The sequence below is a fragment of the Ixodes scapularis genome, unplaced genomic scaffold (genome assembly GCF_016920785.2).
Source record: "Ixodes scapularis isolate PalLabHiFi unplaced genomic scaffold, ASM1692078v2 PGA_scaffold3__209_contigs__length_174095766, whole genome shotgun sequence".
Taxonomy (NCBI): Eukaryota; Metazoa; Arthropoda; class Arachnida; order Ixodida; family Ixodidae; genus Ixodes; species Ixodes scapularis.
The window spans coordinates 76,740,084-76,756,654 of record NW_024609868.1 but is presented as its reverse complement, the minus strand read 5'-3'; the positions used below and the strand labels follow the sequence as shown (position 1 = coordinate 76,756,654).

Below are 16,571 nucleotides of genomic sequence, written 5' to 3'. Positions count from 1 at the left end.
TATTCTCCTCATTAAGCAAAAGAGAAACATTTGAAGATATAGTCCAACTTCCACGAGTCACACAAAAGCGGTTCATTTCCACTCAGAAAGGGCAGTTCTACAGTTAAACTGTGACAAAAGGCATAAAAAAAGCAAAGGTAGACAGCAGAAAACTACCCAAAAGTGCAGTCTTAACACAGACAAAATAACTACATCACAGAAATTCCAACAACTAGCTTTATTAGCGCATCATATGCAAATATCAAGAACCACACAACTTCAAACACCAGGGTCATTGCACCGACGAAAGCACAAGTACCAGTAAGACACTCAGATGAACAGAAAAACAAAACTGACAGAAGCAAGATGAAGATGTGGTGGAACCTCGAACTGCCAAGGGAAAAAAACGGGAAATGGATTGAAATTATAATGCAGAGCCACAAAATTCATTTCGACGACCTCCTCCTTAACGGGAGTAGCCAAGTTCCCAGGCAGGACCAAAAAACGCTCAACTCATCGACACCTTTAGAAAGCTAAGCTAGTCACCGTAAGAATAGTAAATGACTGAGGGACTCCTCGAAGAATGCCCGTGCAGCAGAGCGGGCCGACTCCGAGCCGATCCGAATGTTCTCAAATCGAGTTGCCATTACGGGGTTTTTACAGAACCTGACGGTTGACAGTTTGAAAGACACAGAGTTATACCGGTGTCAACTGACAATGATGAAAACATTCGGTGGCGGGATGACGTGAGAGGAAAAAGAGGGGGAGGGCAGGGGAAAGAGGTGAAACGGAGGGAAAGGGGTTAGAAGAGGAGAGAGATTTCAGTGAGGGGGATCTCGTGACAGGGATGCCGACGAGAGATGCAGGCTCCTGCTGAGCCCCTGCCCTTAGCGCTTGCCGTTGCCATAGTTGCCGAGGCCCCGTATGGGGGCCTTGAAGTTGGCGGCAACCTGCTGTTGCAACTGGTAGGCCAGGGGGTGGATCTTGAAACCGTACAGCCTGCAAAGGAAGAGAGCACAACGACGGTGGATGGGTCACTCTGCAGTTGACACCTAGCTAAAGAGTATTAAATAACTCTGGATAGCAACAACATGTAACCTGCAAGACAAAAAAAAAAAAAATCTGTCTTGAACGGAAAACTAGAATAGGAACGAGAAACCAAAAAGGAGTGGGTCAAGTAGTCGCCACTTTTGAATGGCATCCTTGCTTTGGGGCTTGCTTGGAGGCACTGCCCAGGAGCAAGGATGGGAGAAATTGCATCCCAAGCCTAGTGTCGGCAGCCATGTGCACCCACGTGCAACCCCGAGGGATTCGAAAGGACCGTTCGTCGAAAAGGTATGCGGAAAAGGTCCTGGGGGAAGGCCCTACCTGGGCACAAACTGGCTGGTGGGCCTCTTGGGCCTGTACTCGGGGTGCACCATAAACAGCATGTGGGGGAAGCCGGTGCCAAAGTAAGCTCCGTCCGTGTGATGGTGCCGCGACGACTTGGGCAGGTATACGTCCATGCACTTGGGGCAGTATGACTTCACCATTGCCTCTCCAGGAACATCTGACAGACCTGCGGTGGGAGATGCAGTGATGTGATTGGCCTAAGCCATTTTGGAGCACCTTTTGGAGCAGCCAAAACAGTGTTTTGGAGCAGCAAATGTGGACTTTGGAGCAGCCAAAACAGTGTTTCGGAGCAGAAAAAGTGACGTTTGGAGCATATATTCTTAGAAAAATTAGGCCACTTTGTGTTGTGTTGTGATGTGTTGGGGCGGAACTCGCTGCTTGTGTTTGTGGTGCTGAGACATCCCACAAGTATACAAAGCTGTAAGCGTTGCCGAAAAATTCCGAAAAAAAAAAAAAGACTTGCTATCGTTTTACTGGTTCTCGACGTGGCAGATTTTTATAAAAAGTAAGCAAACCTAAAACAATGAATTGCAAGCGTCCCGGTTGGTGCCTCTCGTGCAATCATGTTCACATGCACGTGAGGGCAACTTCGGCAGGCTTGCAGTTGCACGTGATTCGCTGCGCGAGCGGAGACAACGGCTGTTCGACCGAAACCGAAACCATGCCACCAACCAGTTCCCAAAATAGTATGCAAAATGTAACTGTCCAGCATACGACAATAAAATGACCAGCTACGCGTGCTTGCCAGGCCGACAGGCGAGGTACAGGCTAAACACACAGGAAAAAAGAACCTGAGAGTATCGATGCAAGACATTACCAATCAAGGTCAAAAAGTTCTTGGAGCGCTTTGTGCAACGACTGAACTCGAGACAAACAAGCGCGCTGTGCGGGTTCAGCGTGCAGACATTGCCTTCGTTGCTTTAGCTCGCTTCTCGTCATCTACTTTCTTTCGCGGCAGATTTTTCACGTAACGGGGTCCCTCTCGAAAGAAAACCCACCGAGAGAAACCTAGGCAATTAAAACTTCACCAAGCATTAATTGAGTTAAAGAGGGATTTTTATAACAGCGTATCATTTAAACACTGATCTAGACATAGAGATCAGTGCATTTAAACAAGAGCAGTAATGTCGATGCGTTTCAGTTTAGAAAGCGCCATATCTGCAGCGACGTGGGGACGGCAACACACGACGTCGCGCGACCACGGCGACTGTGGTCGCGCGAGCGCTTCAGCTCACAAAGTAACTCTCGCCACGCAAAAACGTGGTTTTGTTTCACAGCATGACGGCACGGCTGGAACCCGGCACACTAACGTCGGAGCGTCCGCACACGTCACGTCTATCGCTAAAAAAAAAAAAAAGAAAAAGGCGCGAGACGAGATTTCCGAGACGACGAGAGCGCGTAACGCAAGACGACGGGAAAAATCAAGCAAGACCGAATAGACGATTGATGGAGGATACTTTGTGTCGGGCGGCGTCTTGTGCCACCTAGCTCATGCATGCTCAATTACGGTTCTTAGTTTCGTTTTTGAAAGGCGACCAAAATTGGTCCTTTGGCGCAGGCTTGGCGCAGATTAGGCATATTTCGGTGAAATGTAGCAGGATGTAGCAGGGTTAGCCCATTGGCGCAGTTTGGCGCAATTGGCGCAGCAATCACATCACTGGAGATGCCAGCCAGAGAATGGGTAAGCAATGAGAAGCCTTTTTTTTTCCTGGAACAAGCAAAAGCAGGATCATCTTTTTACTTATCAAAGTATCTTAAGAACTCTGGTACTCAAAGTGTTACACGAGATTCAATTAATGAAATAATAAGGTTAACATGTCACGGAAGGAGTAAATGTCTCGGTAGGAAACAATGGCTTCGGGCAGAGCATGCCAGTCTACAAATGTCGCCGGAAAAAAGGAATTAAGAGATGTTGTATTTTGGGAGAAAGGACAGGTTAACTACTGCACTGTGATCAATGAAAGAATATGCGATGGCAAGATTAATGATTTGTGCAGATGGTCACAAAATTAAAACCTGTTACCAGCTTCCCATTCATTATTCCTCTGACCAGAGCACAACAGTTCTTTTCTATCCAGGAAAAACTACAATATAATGTCTCCCGAGAGATATTGAATTTGTTCACAAAACTGCTCTTTACATTTTGTAGGTTAGGAGTAATAATTGTGCAAAAGTCCACAGAACATTATACTTAGCAGCCAAAAAGTACAAGAAATTTACAAAGTTAATCTATAGCTATACCCTAGCAACTGCCAAACTTTATGTAGCAGGGGCCTTGGTCTTTCGGCAAGCTTTCCTTCTCTGCAAATCATGTTGCATTTTAGAGGGCTGCTGCAGTACATGTATAACAGCGATTACGCATTCTTAAAATTTTCGACCTAAACGCAAAAACGCACATCCTGAGAGGTGTTGCTGTTTGTTTGAGAAACTATAACTGATTATTTACACAGTGTTTCACCTTGCTAGGGCTATTTTAGTTCAAAAATTAGACACTCTATGCCCATGACCTGCACTCATCATGGTCACTTTCTGTGTTGGCTGCCCTAGTACTAGTGACCACGAAGCAAGCGAGTGTGGGCTCTTTCGATGCAGACTTCCAACGCCTCTTGGAATTGATAAAGAGAAAGAGAACTCATTATTGTATGGAAAAGCTCCATAAAATACCTCCAGTCCAGAGGCTAAGACCACCAGATTTTTCTCGAAGTGGACGTGCCAAAGTGAAACCAAATGGAAAAAAGGAGACTACATTTTGTCCTCAATATTTTCATTCAATGATTCTTAATCTGGAGAGCTTGTAAGCACTGTAGGTGCTCTCTGTAGATAATTAATTTAAACCCTGTGCATTGAGTTGTTTTTTTGTACTATCACTTTAGAAACAAAGCCACAACTACTAAAAAAAATACTCTACCACAAAAGGTTTAATAATTACAGTGTTTGGGGTCTGCCCTTCCCTTGTGAGCTAAAATAAGGACACACCACTAAGGAGACTATTAGGAAAACACTGTAGCTTCAACGTTTTATCGCCAGGCTTCCAGTATGTGCGAGCACTAAACTAGATCGTAGTGTGAAATGGTCAATAGTACTGTTAAGAGCACCCTATATATGGTGTGATATGCATTCCTGAATATTTCGGCTATAGGTTATAGGAAGCAAGGGCCATGCTCCAAAATTAACTCAATCCACCCCAGAGCAAGGGTTTTGTATTTTTGCGTTCGAAAACCTACACGCATCCAGCATCGCTTTATCTGTGTTATTACGTAACACGACCTACCGGAGTAACTCGGATCTATTTGGGTAAGATTTGGAATGCAGCCAAGGTGTGTGTTGGAGAGGGTAGTGGAAAACTTAAAAAATAACCCACAATTAACCGGACAAAAATGGACATTGATAGATCTTTCATTTAGTAACGAGGGTTTTAACAATACCCATTACACAATGCAGGCCCTTCCTGGTTCAAAAAAAAAAAAAGATGAGAAACGAAAAGAAGGAAAATGGCAGCTGTATTTTCACTTATCGATTTATCGTCATAAACAATGGTGGGTTTTCATCACGTTTCTTATTGGCACACTCTGATCTATCTCATGATGCAGCAGTTTAGTCACGTCACATGGCACTGCATCACGTGACGCTGCGAAGTCGCAAACCACGACCTTTCCCCATGAGTCATGTGACCTGGCATCACATGACGTGCCACGCAAATCCGAGTTACCTTGCTAGAATGCAATTCTGCATTAAGATAGAAAAACGATGGAAAATAAAATACTATGAGAATTCAGGCGCTAGGAAAAGAAACACTGACACCCCAAAAGTCGTTTGTTTTTAAACAATGCAAATTGTAGTTATAAACACAAAAAAAGATATGACGCTAAAAAAAACATTCACGTGCACACACACTTTTTTATTTTTTTGCACTCTTCTCTCCCGCTTTTCACCTCCTCGCTTCTTGCTATTTGTGACGTCAAAAATTATGAAATTTAGAGGCCTTGTAAGCGACCTTTCTATAATATTTAATATTGGCATTCGTAAAACACGTTTTTTAAACACAATTGCAAACGCACTACAGCCCTTCTTTCTGAAATACCGAAAATCAGAGTCCTCCTTCGGAAAACATGGCAGCGCTCGACATATGTAGCACTGAGGATGATCAGCGAGTCGCGGAATCAGAGGAAGTTCTCTTGTTTAGGTGCCCAACGACTTTAATTGAACAATGGACTCTGAATTGTTATCATAAATCTGCCGTTTTTATGCTTCATGTTGGACTGTTTGCACAGCGACGTGTTGCGCTCATCGTGCAGTGTGAATAAATTTGGGCAAGACTTCCTACCTGCCCACAGAACAGATGCATGAACTGAGACCATTTTTTACGTAGTAAACATAGTTGTTTTGTTTTTTGTTTTTTTTTTGTGGGGGGGGGGGGGGGGGGGGGGGGCATTGTGCATTTATTACGGTACAATTACTTGAGAGTTCAGAAATTGGGGAGGGCGAGCAAGCTTTCCAAACTTTGTCTTTGCTCTCTGGCACTGCCCCTAGTTTCAAGTTGCAGTTTCAGTAGACACACCTGCTAGCAGCCAGCAGGTAGAAACTGCTCTTAAGCAGAAAAAAAGACTGGGAAGCCGGGACGGTGCGGACTCCGTGTTTCGCGCTTTTCGCAAGGTGACTGGGGAAGTGCTTTTGCAAGGTACGCGGAATACGCAACCGATTTTCTTATGCCCGTCATTTGCGTCTCTCCAGCAAAAAGAATTATTTCTACAAAGGCGTAATCACAAGCCAGGATTTACGATAACAGTACACATTCATTCAAACAACTTTAAGTAAGATGGTTTGGAAGCCGAGAAAAAAAATCTGTCGGCTAACGCAGAATTTGGACGTCCGAAAGCTTCCGCGGACAGCCATTACGTAATAACCTGGCTGTGCCAGGTTTTTTACATAACAGCTGTGTCTAGTCGCGGACGTTCGGGGTACCCGGTGCGAATCTCGACGGCCTCCAGAGTGATATGACAAGAACGTAACTGGACACGTTTGACGATACGCCAACACCCGATTGCTTCCAGCCAAGTAGCATTCCTTTCAGGGCGACATGGCTGCTGGGAGGCTCGCTGTCGGGATCACTCATCTGACATCTCCGAAAAGTAGGCATTATTTGCACGCGCAAATAAACAAACAAACAAAAAACCCCGCGTCGCTTCCTATCACTAACACCTGCGACAGCTGCTGAACACACACTACATCACTTCAAGAAGTCTCACTCAAGCACCTGGGTCAGCACGAAACACCGATCACTTCGGCGAAACGACTAGTCGAGGTAGGCGAGACAGGCGGGAGCAGAGACATCGGCTTCGGCGGCCATGAAAGAATGGCGAAGCTTTTGTTTGTTATGGAATGAATTGAAACGGAAGTGCCTGTCTTGTAAACCTTTTGTAAAGGATAATAACTCCCATCACATGGGTTATTCTTTAAACGTAAAAATATGCCGCTCAAAAGGAACTTGCTACATATAACAAAGGTTTAACAACCAAGGTCTAAGCTGTCAATCAATCTCTTAGCCAATGAGAAGTATAGCAGCCAATCGGTGTTAAACGTCGCGGAACCCGAACTTTGTGGCGCGCGATTTAAAACTGACGAAATAGCCACAAACTAAAATCAGTCTCACGCAATAAATATTACTGTAAATTTTTTTTTTCTTGTGGAAAAATTGTTTTTTGACATGCTAGTCCAAATTAGGCTGTTTAAAAAAATATTTTTTTTCTTTGCAGTTATCCTTTCAGCTGTTCGCAGCATGTGATGGAGGATGGGGAGAATTGGTGATTGGCTGTGGGGTGCAATAACACCACAAAGAAATGCAGCAGAGTGAGATCTTATTGGTTTCCGACCAAGAAGTCTCTGCAAAGGAAGTGGCTTCGAGCAGTTCGACACGAGGGCCTAGCGTTTGTGCCGCACTAGAAAACAGTCCACAGCTTGCTAGCCAAATAAAACCTTCCTTGCCACCCTGATTCGAAGCGGCATGTGGGTCCCCACGACGACGGCTCGCAAATGCAGCTCCCCAAGAAAGGTCCCCTGGGAGGCGATGCCGGCGGATTGAATGTGAACAGCGAATCGTCTGAAATCTCGTGCCGAGAATATGAAAACATTTCTGGTGATCGCTTGACTTATAGGAGCTTGGGGAATCGTAGTCAATTATTTCTCAAGAACGATCGCGACGGCCTTCCGACTGCTTCCGACACTGGGCATCACAGCCTCAAGTTGCACATGTGCTGATCTTTATACATCTAATGTCACGACGACATGGTGGACCAGTAAAGTTGCAGGCTAGTTTTAATTTCAGTTAAATCATTTTTTTTTTTTTTTTTCAAAAATCTGTTTTTTGTTTTAGGCTTAGTTTTTTGTGGTTTTTCAGAAAATATGTTAACTTGAAAATGTTCAAACTGACGCAAAAGCTCCACTCGAAATGTATTTTCTAGTAGTTTTCCATATTAATGGTAAGAATGACGCAGAGTACTGAAAAAGAAATGATAAAAACAAAACACACACTGGGTAAAAGCATGCAGAGCGCTTTCAATCTCACCTATAGGGAGCATCTGTTGACTTTCGCAGTACACGCGGGGGCAGTAGCCGAAGTCTCCGTTCTGGTATTTCTCGATCTGAAGACAAAAAAAAAACCACATCTCAGTTCAATGCAAGCACAAACCTCAGCAGACAATCAAAACAGTGACACTAGCATGTTCTGCAAGCTATGGCGTGCTTGCAACAACATGCAAGTCAGTTTTAGGTGCAGAAATGCTAAAACAACTGCCTTGAGAGTTGATGAAAGTGGACATCCCCGTTTTCTCAATACCTAGGTGCAGTTGAAAAGGAGTCCTCCCTTTCCTGACACTCCCAGTGAATGAGTATATTCAATGGTTCTCCTTGCAGGACCCCCAACATTTCTTTACTGCCTATCACAGATTATCTTGTCTAACAATGTTGATATAAAACGGGAGGCCGTCCGTTCTCGTGAACTTACAAATAAAAAAAATCTCCAGCCTTCCTATAAAAAATCATGTAGATCAACCTTTAACCCTTTCATGGTCACTGAAGTACCCGTACGTCAGCGCGGATGCGTCATGCATGGTTGCTGCGTCCGCGTCTGCTCATTCGAAAATTCCTACCTCTGCATGAACGGGCGCGCTCGCGGGGACGTGCTGCCATCTCATAGGGTCATAGGGAACTACGACCGCATATCTCCCGTCGTGTTTGTTTTGGAGGGGCTTTTGAAATTGCGAAACTGGACGCTCTGTGCACGCGATAACTTTCAGATGGCTGCGCGTGCCAGCTGCTCCGGAGGTAGCGGAGATTGGAGCGGTGGCTCTTCAGATTCAGATTTTGAACCCTTCTCGGACTCTAAGTCGGACGACAGCTCGACATCCGACGAAAAACTGCAAACCAGCTCAGATTCAGAATCGGACACAGCCGCACCGTCTGCTGGACCGTCTCGGAAGCGGGCGCGTCAAAACGAAACCGACTGGAAAAAAGGGGAAGACTTCTCCCCATCTATATTTCCATTTGAGGCGTCGCATTCCGGACAGCCTGCAGTCTACTCCAGCCAAATGCGAAAGAGGCAGATTATTTCAAACTCTACTTCGACACGGGAGTTGTGTCTTTGATTGCAGACAAGACGAACGACTACGCGCACCAGCTGATCGCACAGCCCGACCTCGCACGGAAATCGCGACTGAAAGCATGGGTAGACGTTGGTCTCGCTGAGATCTACTGCTTTCTGGCAGCTGTTCTGCTGATGGGGCTCGTCCAAAAAAATGCTGTGAGGGATTACTGGACCACCGACCCAATGACTGAGACCCCTTTTCTTTCAAGGCTTTTCTCAGTAAATCGCTTCTACATTTTGCTGAGAGTGCTTCATTTCAGTGCCGGCACTGAAGCAGCAGATCGACTAAGAAAAATCAGGGCACTCATGGAGACACTTCAGGCAAAGTTTGCGAACCTCCTGGTCCCGTACCAAGATCTCTGTATCGGTGAGTTGATGATGCCCTGGAGAGGATGTCTTTCATTTCGCCAGTACCTCCCTTCAAAAAGGCACCGTTTTGGAGTGAAGATGTTTGTTCTGTGCGACGTGATGACCGGTTACATCTTGAGGTCCATCGTGAATACCGGAGCTTCCACGACAATGACGATGATGAAGGAGTTGGGATTTTCGGGCTCAATCGTCCTCGAGTTGCTCAACCACTATCTCGGAAAGGGGCATTCTCTTTTCGTAGACAACTGGTATACCAGCCCGGCACTTTTCCAATATCTTCAAGGGAAGCAAACCAATGCTTGCGGAACAGTTCGACAGAACAGAAAGGGACTTCCCAAGTTCAAAAAAAAAAGATAAGAAGGGGAGAAGTAGAGTCATTTCACACCGATACACTTCTGGCACTGAAGTGGTGTGACAAAAGGGAGGTGCATATGTTGACCTCAATGCATGGAGCTCATCTTGAGGACACTGGCAAGGTGGACAGAAGAACAGGCACTCCACAGAAAAAGCCAGCATGCGTACTCGAGTACAACCAGAAGATGGGACTTGTGGACGAAGTAGACATGCAGCTGAGCTTCACTGAAAGCATCAGGAAGACGCTGAAGTGGTACAAGAAGTTTTTTTTTCACCTTCTGGGCATGTCTTTGTTGAATGCATTCCTTCTTCACCGTGAAAGGAGTGCCTCCAAGATCACGTTCACCGAGTTCAGAAGAAGAGTCGTATACCAGCTCGTTGAAGAGCATCATACCGAGAGGCAGAAGAGTGGAAGGCCCAGCGGAGACAACCCAACGAGGCTGACAGCTTGACACTTCCCCGAGAGGGTGCCACAAACATCGGCGAAAGGCAGCCGCACCCAACGAAGGTGCCACGTGTGTGCCAACACAGCTCTCAGACCGAAGCAAAGAAAGGACACAAGGTTCATGTGCACCGCCTGTGACAAGGGCCTGTGTGTGGAACCCTGCTTCAAGGACTACCACACTTTGAAGAAGTACTAGAAAGTTGACAATTCGAAATATTTAGTCATTTTTGTTTTGTTCTACTTCGAGCAAGCGTGCCGCAGATCTTTTGAAGTGTGTGTTACTATTTATTTTAAGTCTTACATTTTTTTATGCTACAATAAACTTGTGAATTCTCTTTGCTATCACATCGAGTAAAAAAACCCGACCACGGGGGTGCGCCCTTGGAAAAAAAATGCGACCATAAAATGGTTAAGCACAGTGCCTATCATTGAACAGCAGCTCACAAGAGTATAACCAACATTTCCACAGAGAAAAAAAACAACATAAAATAACATTTCGAGTATAGTATGTACTTACAACGGCGGTTCTCAATCAGGGGGCCTCAGAAAAACATTATAAAAAAAAAGCCCCCCATGCCATCGCACAAGACCTGATGCAGTACGCATCTGAGGTTCCTTAGATGCATTCATCTACATTCAGCTGACATTGGCAATGTCAGCTACATTGCCAATCTCACATTGAGATTCGTAATAAAATGAGGGGAGCACAAGGATGCACAAAATGCTCTGGGAAGCCACAAAGTGCATATAGTCAGTCAACCCTGAGATGTCTTATGAACTGCACTTGTCAAACATGTTTTTCAAGTTCTAAAAAAAAATATTACTCATGGTGGGTTTTCTTTTTTTTTTTTTTTTTTTTTTTAATATGAAACAGTAAAGTACCAAGCATGCGCTCCTATCACAATAAGTGCATTCCTGCTACTTGAATGAAAAAAAAAATATGCAAAAGGCACATCAGGTATTCAGCACAGACCTCAGAGTACATCTATATTCCGTCGACAAAGGGTAAAGTGTCTACGAGTGAAAAAGTAACAGGCTGCACTAATACATCACCCACAGCAACACTAAAATTGGGCATAACGTTGAAAAGGACTAGTATAATTATGGGCTTTATATGGTTGAGGAAGCCCTCACATGCTCTATGAAGAACACTTGCGCACTTGGTAACTTGGTTTGAGATCTCACAACAAGGTGTGACCTTGCAGCTGGTTTGTTTTTGTTTTTTTCTATTGAGAAACTGACCTAGGGAATGTAGTTCCACTTTTCACACCAACCTGTCCTTGCTCTGCGAGTCGGTAAACAAGGTTTCCTCAATCAGTTTAGACAATAAGAGAACACCCACCATGAGGGCAATGCCCCTGTTGGTGAGGATGTACCGTGCGTGGATAAGGCCGTAGAGCATTTCAGCCGCCTGCTCAATCAAGTCGCTCTGGTTCGGGTTGTCGTCCAGTTCGTCGTCTGCACCCGACAAAACAAAATGCTTCATCAGACTATGAGCTTCACAGTTTGCTATGTGCACATTTGGAACAGCTGTGAAAACGTAATTCATCCAAATAGATGCCTGTTCTTCACCCGAAAGCAATGACACTAATAGCAGCAGAAAAACTCTCGCAAGTTGGTAACCCATTACTTATAAAGAGTGTCAAAAACATACACCAGGGGGGGAACTCATGAAATGTATTTGGGAGCAGCTGAAACAGCATTTTGGAGCAGGTTTGGAGCAGCTAAAACTACATTCTGGAGCAGGCTAGGAGCAGCTCAGATCAGTTTTCATTGCACTTCAGCTTGTGTCTTAGACAAGCACGGGAGCAATTTCAATTGCATTTAGCAGCAGAGATGAACATGAGTGGTTAGGGGTCTAGGTAGATGGGATAACATTGTAAAAGATGCAAAAACTTGAAACTTTTTGAGCCTTAATGAGAACCAAAAAGCAAGTACCATATGTTTCTGAAGATAGTGTCCTTGATATTTTCTGAGTGGCTTTTAGCTGCTCAAAATGCAAACCAGCAGTGCTTATCACGCCACCGACACGTGCTCGACATAGTAATTATACTATGTGCGAACCACGTGACGTGAATAAGCAACGGACGTGCAGTTGCGCAGAGGAACAGGGCAACCAATTTCGAGTTTACCCTATTGTGCGAGCAGATCTACCGCCGCATGAGAGCCGCTGGCCGCCAAAGTTTCAGATCGGACCACGTTTCAGTTCTATCAAAACAAGATTTATCATGCGGGAAGTGGTTCCAACTTCTAACGATGAAGTACTAAAAGGAATATTTTGGATCCCGGGCCATAGAGCCTCAGGCAACCTGACACTTGACGACTCTACCTCACCTCAGCCAACTTGCTCAAAAAACACATGCAAAGGAAGAAAAACAGTTTTTTTAAACAGTTAAGATGGAACAAGGATGTCATAAAACAATTTTACAACGAAGAAAAAAAATTTTTAGAGCTATATTTGGGATAAGGATGTATCCAAAACAAGTGCAGTGCCCCATGTGACATTACGACATCCTTGGCCACCAATTATGATAAAACTTACGAAAATAATCCCTGGAGAAGGAAAACAAGGGGGGCAAAGACAAACAAATTTTCAAACACAGCTAAGTGTCCCACTTGTTCCCTTTCTCCAGGGATTATTTTCGTCATTCTTGTCCAGCTCGCTTGCACCTTTGCACTTAATAGCATTAACATAATGAAACTGCATTGGCCAGTTTTTTGTGTACCTTTTTTTTTTTTTTCGTAGTGTCTAGAGTACCGTCTGACGGCACTTTTACAAAGCGTTCAAGTGCCGTCCAACGGTACTCCACTCACACGTTCAAGTGCCGTCCGAAAGTCTCGTATAAAACGAGTACTCAATATGAATTTCTCGACGCTGTAGTGTAGCGTAGTGGCAAGATGTGTGTTTCATAAGCAAGCAGTCCCGGGTTCAATCCCCAGTGGGGGCTTACTTTTTTTTTTTTTTTTCTCGAACAGTTTGTTTTGTCGACGTTTACACTTCTTTTTTACGACTAACACTGAAAAGAAAACATGTTGTCGACGAAATTCGTCGAACAAAATGGAATGGGACTTCGCTTCAGGAGGTGCATGGGGGATAAGGGCTTGGTTTGCCGGCTGGACGCCACTAAGCGGCGTGTACGACGGGGGCCAAATGAGTCAATAGTTTTGTAATTAGCAGCCGCATACTGTCGCCGCGAAGCGGCGTGAACGCAGGCGGGGGGGGTGTGTTAACGAGCTCCCCAGTGATACACGCGCCGTTCTACTTTCTTTCAAACAGCACTTGTAGGCGCAAGTGTAGTGCCGTCAGACGGCGCTGTATATACAGCCTTTTTTTTTTCCTTTTTTTCCAAAACTATAGGTAAATGGTCAATAGTACTGAAAGCACTGCAGGGGTCCGCACCACACTTCAACCGACTTCGGAAGTAGTTCATAACCGATACTCACCTGGTTCTAAATCAAGAATCATGTCCAAGGCTTGCCTATAGTGAGGTACCTGTTCACTTAATCCCGTCAAGTTGAATTTGTCCTGAATATAATCTTCGTCCACCTGAAACAAAAACATTAAAAATAAGAAAATTTCAGGAATTTTCTACCGTTTCTAGCTCGCACGTGAAGGATACACGTTTTAAGTAACGCACGCACAGATCGCAGCACAGCTAGAACGAACGAGCGATCGCAGGTGCGTCGTTTTCTTTTTGAATTCAAAAGACTACTGGTGCGGTGGGAAGCCTTCGTTTCGTTTGGGGCACCGGCTTAAGCTGTCGAATTTAGTGCTCGCTAATACCCCGTGTTAGTAAAATGTAAATACAAAAACCACCGATATCGTGCTCGAGCTTACAGTGTCGCAAAGTGTACGAGAAAATTGGCAGTAAAAAAAAAAAAAAAAAAAAAAAAAAAAAAAAGCAAGCAGCGGCAGAGCTACTGCCTGGCACGCTAGACAATTTTTCTTACCTCGCAGTAGAACTCGTTGCCCCGTAGACCGCAGAACCAGGAAATCCATGATACCTCCTCGGATGAGCTCATCGTTTCAGACAGTTTACCTGGACGAAGAGAGCCACCACTCATTTCTGGCACCTAAGGATCCAGAGCTGATCACGGCTGCTGCTCCCCCGTAGCGAGCTTTCCGCGGCCGCGTTTCAAGCGTGCCCAAGCAGCGTTACCGCTGCCTGCCAACAGCACCCGACGTTGAAGTGAGCAGGTACAAAGGCTTCGAACACCGCCGAACAGCGTACCGATCCCAAGATCGAGTGTCCAAAGCATTCGCAACCCTTCAAAGTCACGTCAATACCATGACGTGCGACACAGGGTCGAAGGATTAACACCGTGCAATTGGGCAACCTGAGACTTGTACGATCAGAAAGCAGGTAGAAAAATTGATTGGGGAGATGTCCCCGCAGATCACTTACCGTCTTCCAAATTAAACAAATGCGAAAGAAAATTCTTTACACGCAAGATTGCGAACAACGCTCATATGACCTACGCACTATACAAGGCTTGAGATAGTTTAGTTTGACGCGGGCAAGGCGCAGGCGGTAAGGGGGCGCCAGCAACGGTATCGTTTGATTTGGAATTTGCATGATGATCAACTTTCTGACTATTTTGTCTAGTCTAGGTTTGCTTGATGTTCCAAAAAAAATTTACATTTTTTATATCGCAAACAGAAGTTATGCATTGCCGAACGCTCATTCTCCACCAAATGTTTCCGCTAGGGGTCCGAACCAGAACCAGATGCCAAAGTTTCGGTACGAACCGATAGTGTATTCAAAAGTTATTAGGGATTTTCTGAAATTTTAATGGAAAATGGGGCCCATTTTCGCCCGTTTTCGGTCTCTGTCGGCCACTATTTTCTGATTGACTATTGCAGAAGATAATTTATAACTTTTTGATAAAACATTGGTTTGCGCCAACGTTACTAGAACCACTCAGCTGAATAACTGCTCAGAAAGAGTGGCTCCGATCCTTATCCCAGTACCTAGCTAATGGCGATCGCAACACTGCCATTTCTCCCGCAGCGGCCACTCTGGCCACTCCGTGAACTGCACGGCTGCACTTACTGGTTCCGTCGAGTCACGGAAGGGCCGGTGGCGCCATCTCGCTGGGCCATCTTGCAGTAGCCATATAAAGCAACTTTCATGTTTCAATTCAATTGCAGACCAACTGGTATGGGCCTTCGGCCTTTCTGCTGTACTCCCGACTCTCCTGAGCCAAATAAATGAAATGAAATGAAATTCGTCCCTAAAGGATGGCGCTGTTATCGTATTTAACCCGGTCTCGGTGGATGCCAGCAGCCCAGATTGCAAGGGCGAGTTTCCCAACTGAGGGTTCTAGTAACGTCGGTTTGCGCCAACATTGGTTTGCGCTGAAACTTTGGCATCTGGTTCGGACCTCTAGTGCTGCCTTGGGGCGGAGAATGAGTGTTTGGCATAGCTAACTTTTGCAGTCAAAAAAACCCTGTGAATTGTTTCGGGAACACCCTGTATATCTAATAAGCTCATTTATTATAAAGCAATCATTAAAAATATATATATAGCGTGGTTCGAATCACCAGGCTCAATCTAAAATGGGCCATAAAAATCGACGCCCGCAGGTAGCCATCTGAACTTTTCGTCAAAGGTGTATTTCACTGGTCGGTTTCTTCTTGTACAAAGCGTAGTTCTTTTTTAGTAAAAAATAAGGCCAAGAAACTTGCCAGGGTCTATGACGGGCGGCGACCCAGACGACCAAGTCCAGTAGCGAGGTGTGTTTGGCGTTCACATTGATAGATGGCGTCGGGAGCAGCGTCAGAAGGTGCAGCTACAGTGGCTTAAAGGGGGTAGTGCAGTTACTACATAGCCTCCACCATGCATCGGGAACGGCCGCTCCTTGGAAGACGGTGTAGGTGGCGCTTCGATCCGTAGCACCGTTAGGGTGCCGTATCGGCCGGCAGATAGAAGCACCCTAACACGCTTCATAGCTAATATAAATACCTCAAAAACAATTATTTGTTTCCAGTGAACTTCCAACAACATGATTTGTGTTCGTAGGTAAATAAAAATGTGAAACTAGCAGACGACAGTGCAATCGACAGCTGCAAATCGGCCGGAGCTGGCCGGAGCCAAGCTGGCCCAGCGGCCTAGCCGGAGCCATAGCCGGAACGACGGTGCTGCAAGCGCCAGCGCCACCCGCGGCCGTCTTCCAACGCTGTGCCGCTTCTCCGGTTTCGTTCATTACACTACCCCCTTTAAGCCACTGTAGTGTAGCCGACCAGCGAAAGATAGCAGACGACATGCAGACAAAATCTCTTGGCAGCAAAAGCGCCGCCGTTACGTTATGTTCGCATTTATTTTTTACCCGAAGGTACATTTCAAAAAGATTATATTCATTTTAATAAACCACGGTGGTCGCAAGCTGTCA

General features: G+C 45.3%; 1 protein-coding gene across 1 annotated transcript; it reads right to left on the bottom strand.

The window, feature by feature from the left end:
* Positions 1-198: 198 nt before the first annotated feature.
* LOC120837790 (casein kinase II subunit beta) lies at positions 199-14,685 on the bottom strand. Its single transcript, XM_040207382.2, has 7 exons — positions 14,585-14,685; positions 14,130-14,218; positions 13,623-13,725; positions 11,521-11,636; positions 7,934-8,009; positions 1,348-1,537; positions 199-978 (listed from the first exon to the last, which is right to left on the bottom strand). Exons 2-7 carry the CDS (start codon positions 14,199-14,201, stop codon positions 867-869), a joined length of 669 nt encoding a protein of 222 aa, XP_040063316.1. The 5' UTR covers positions 14,202-14,218; positions 14,585-14,685; the 3' UTR covers positions 199-866.
* Positions 14,686-16,571: the final 1,886 nt, after the last annotated feature.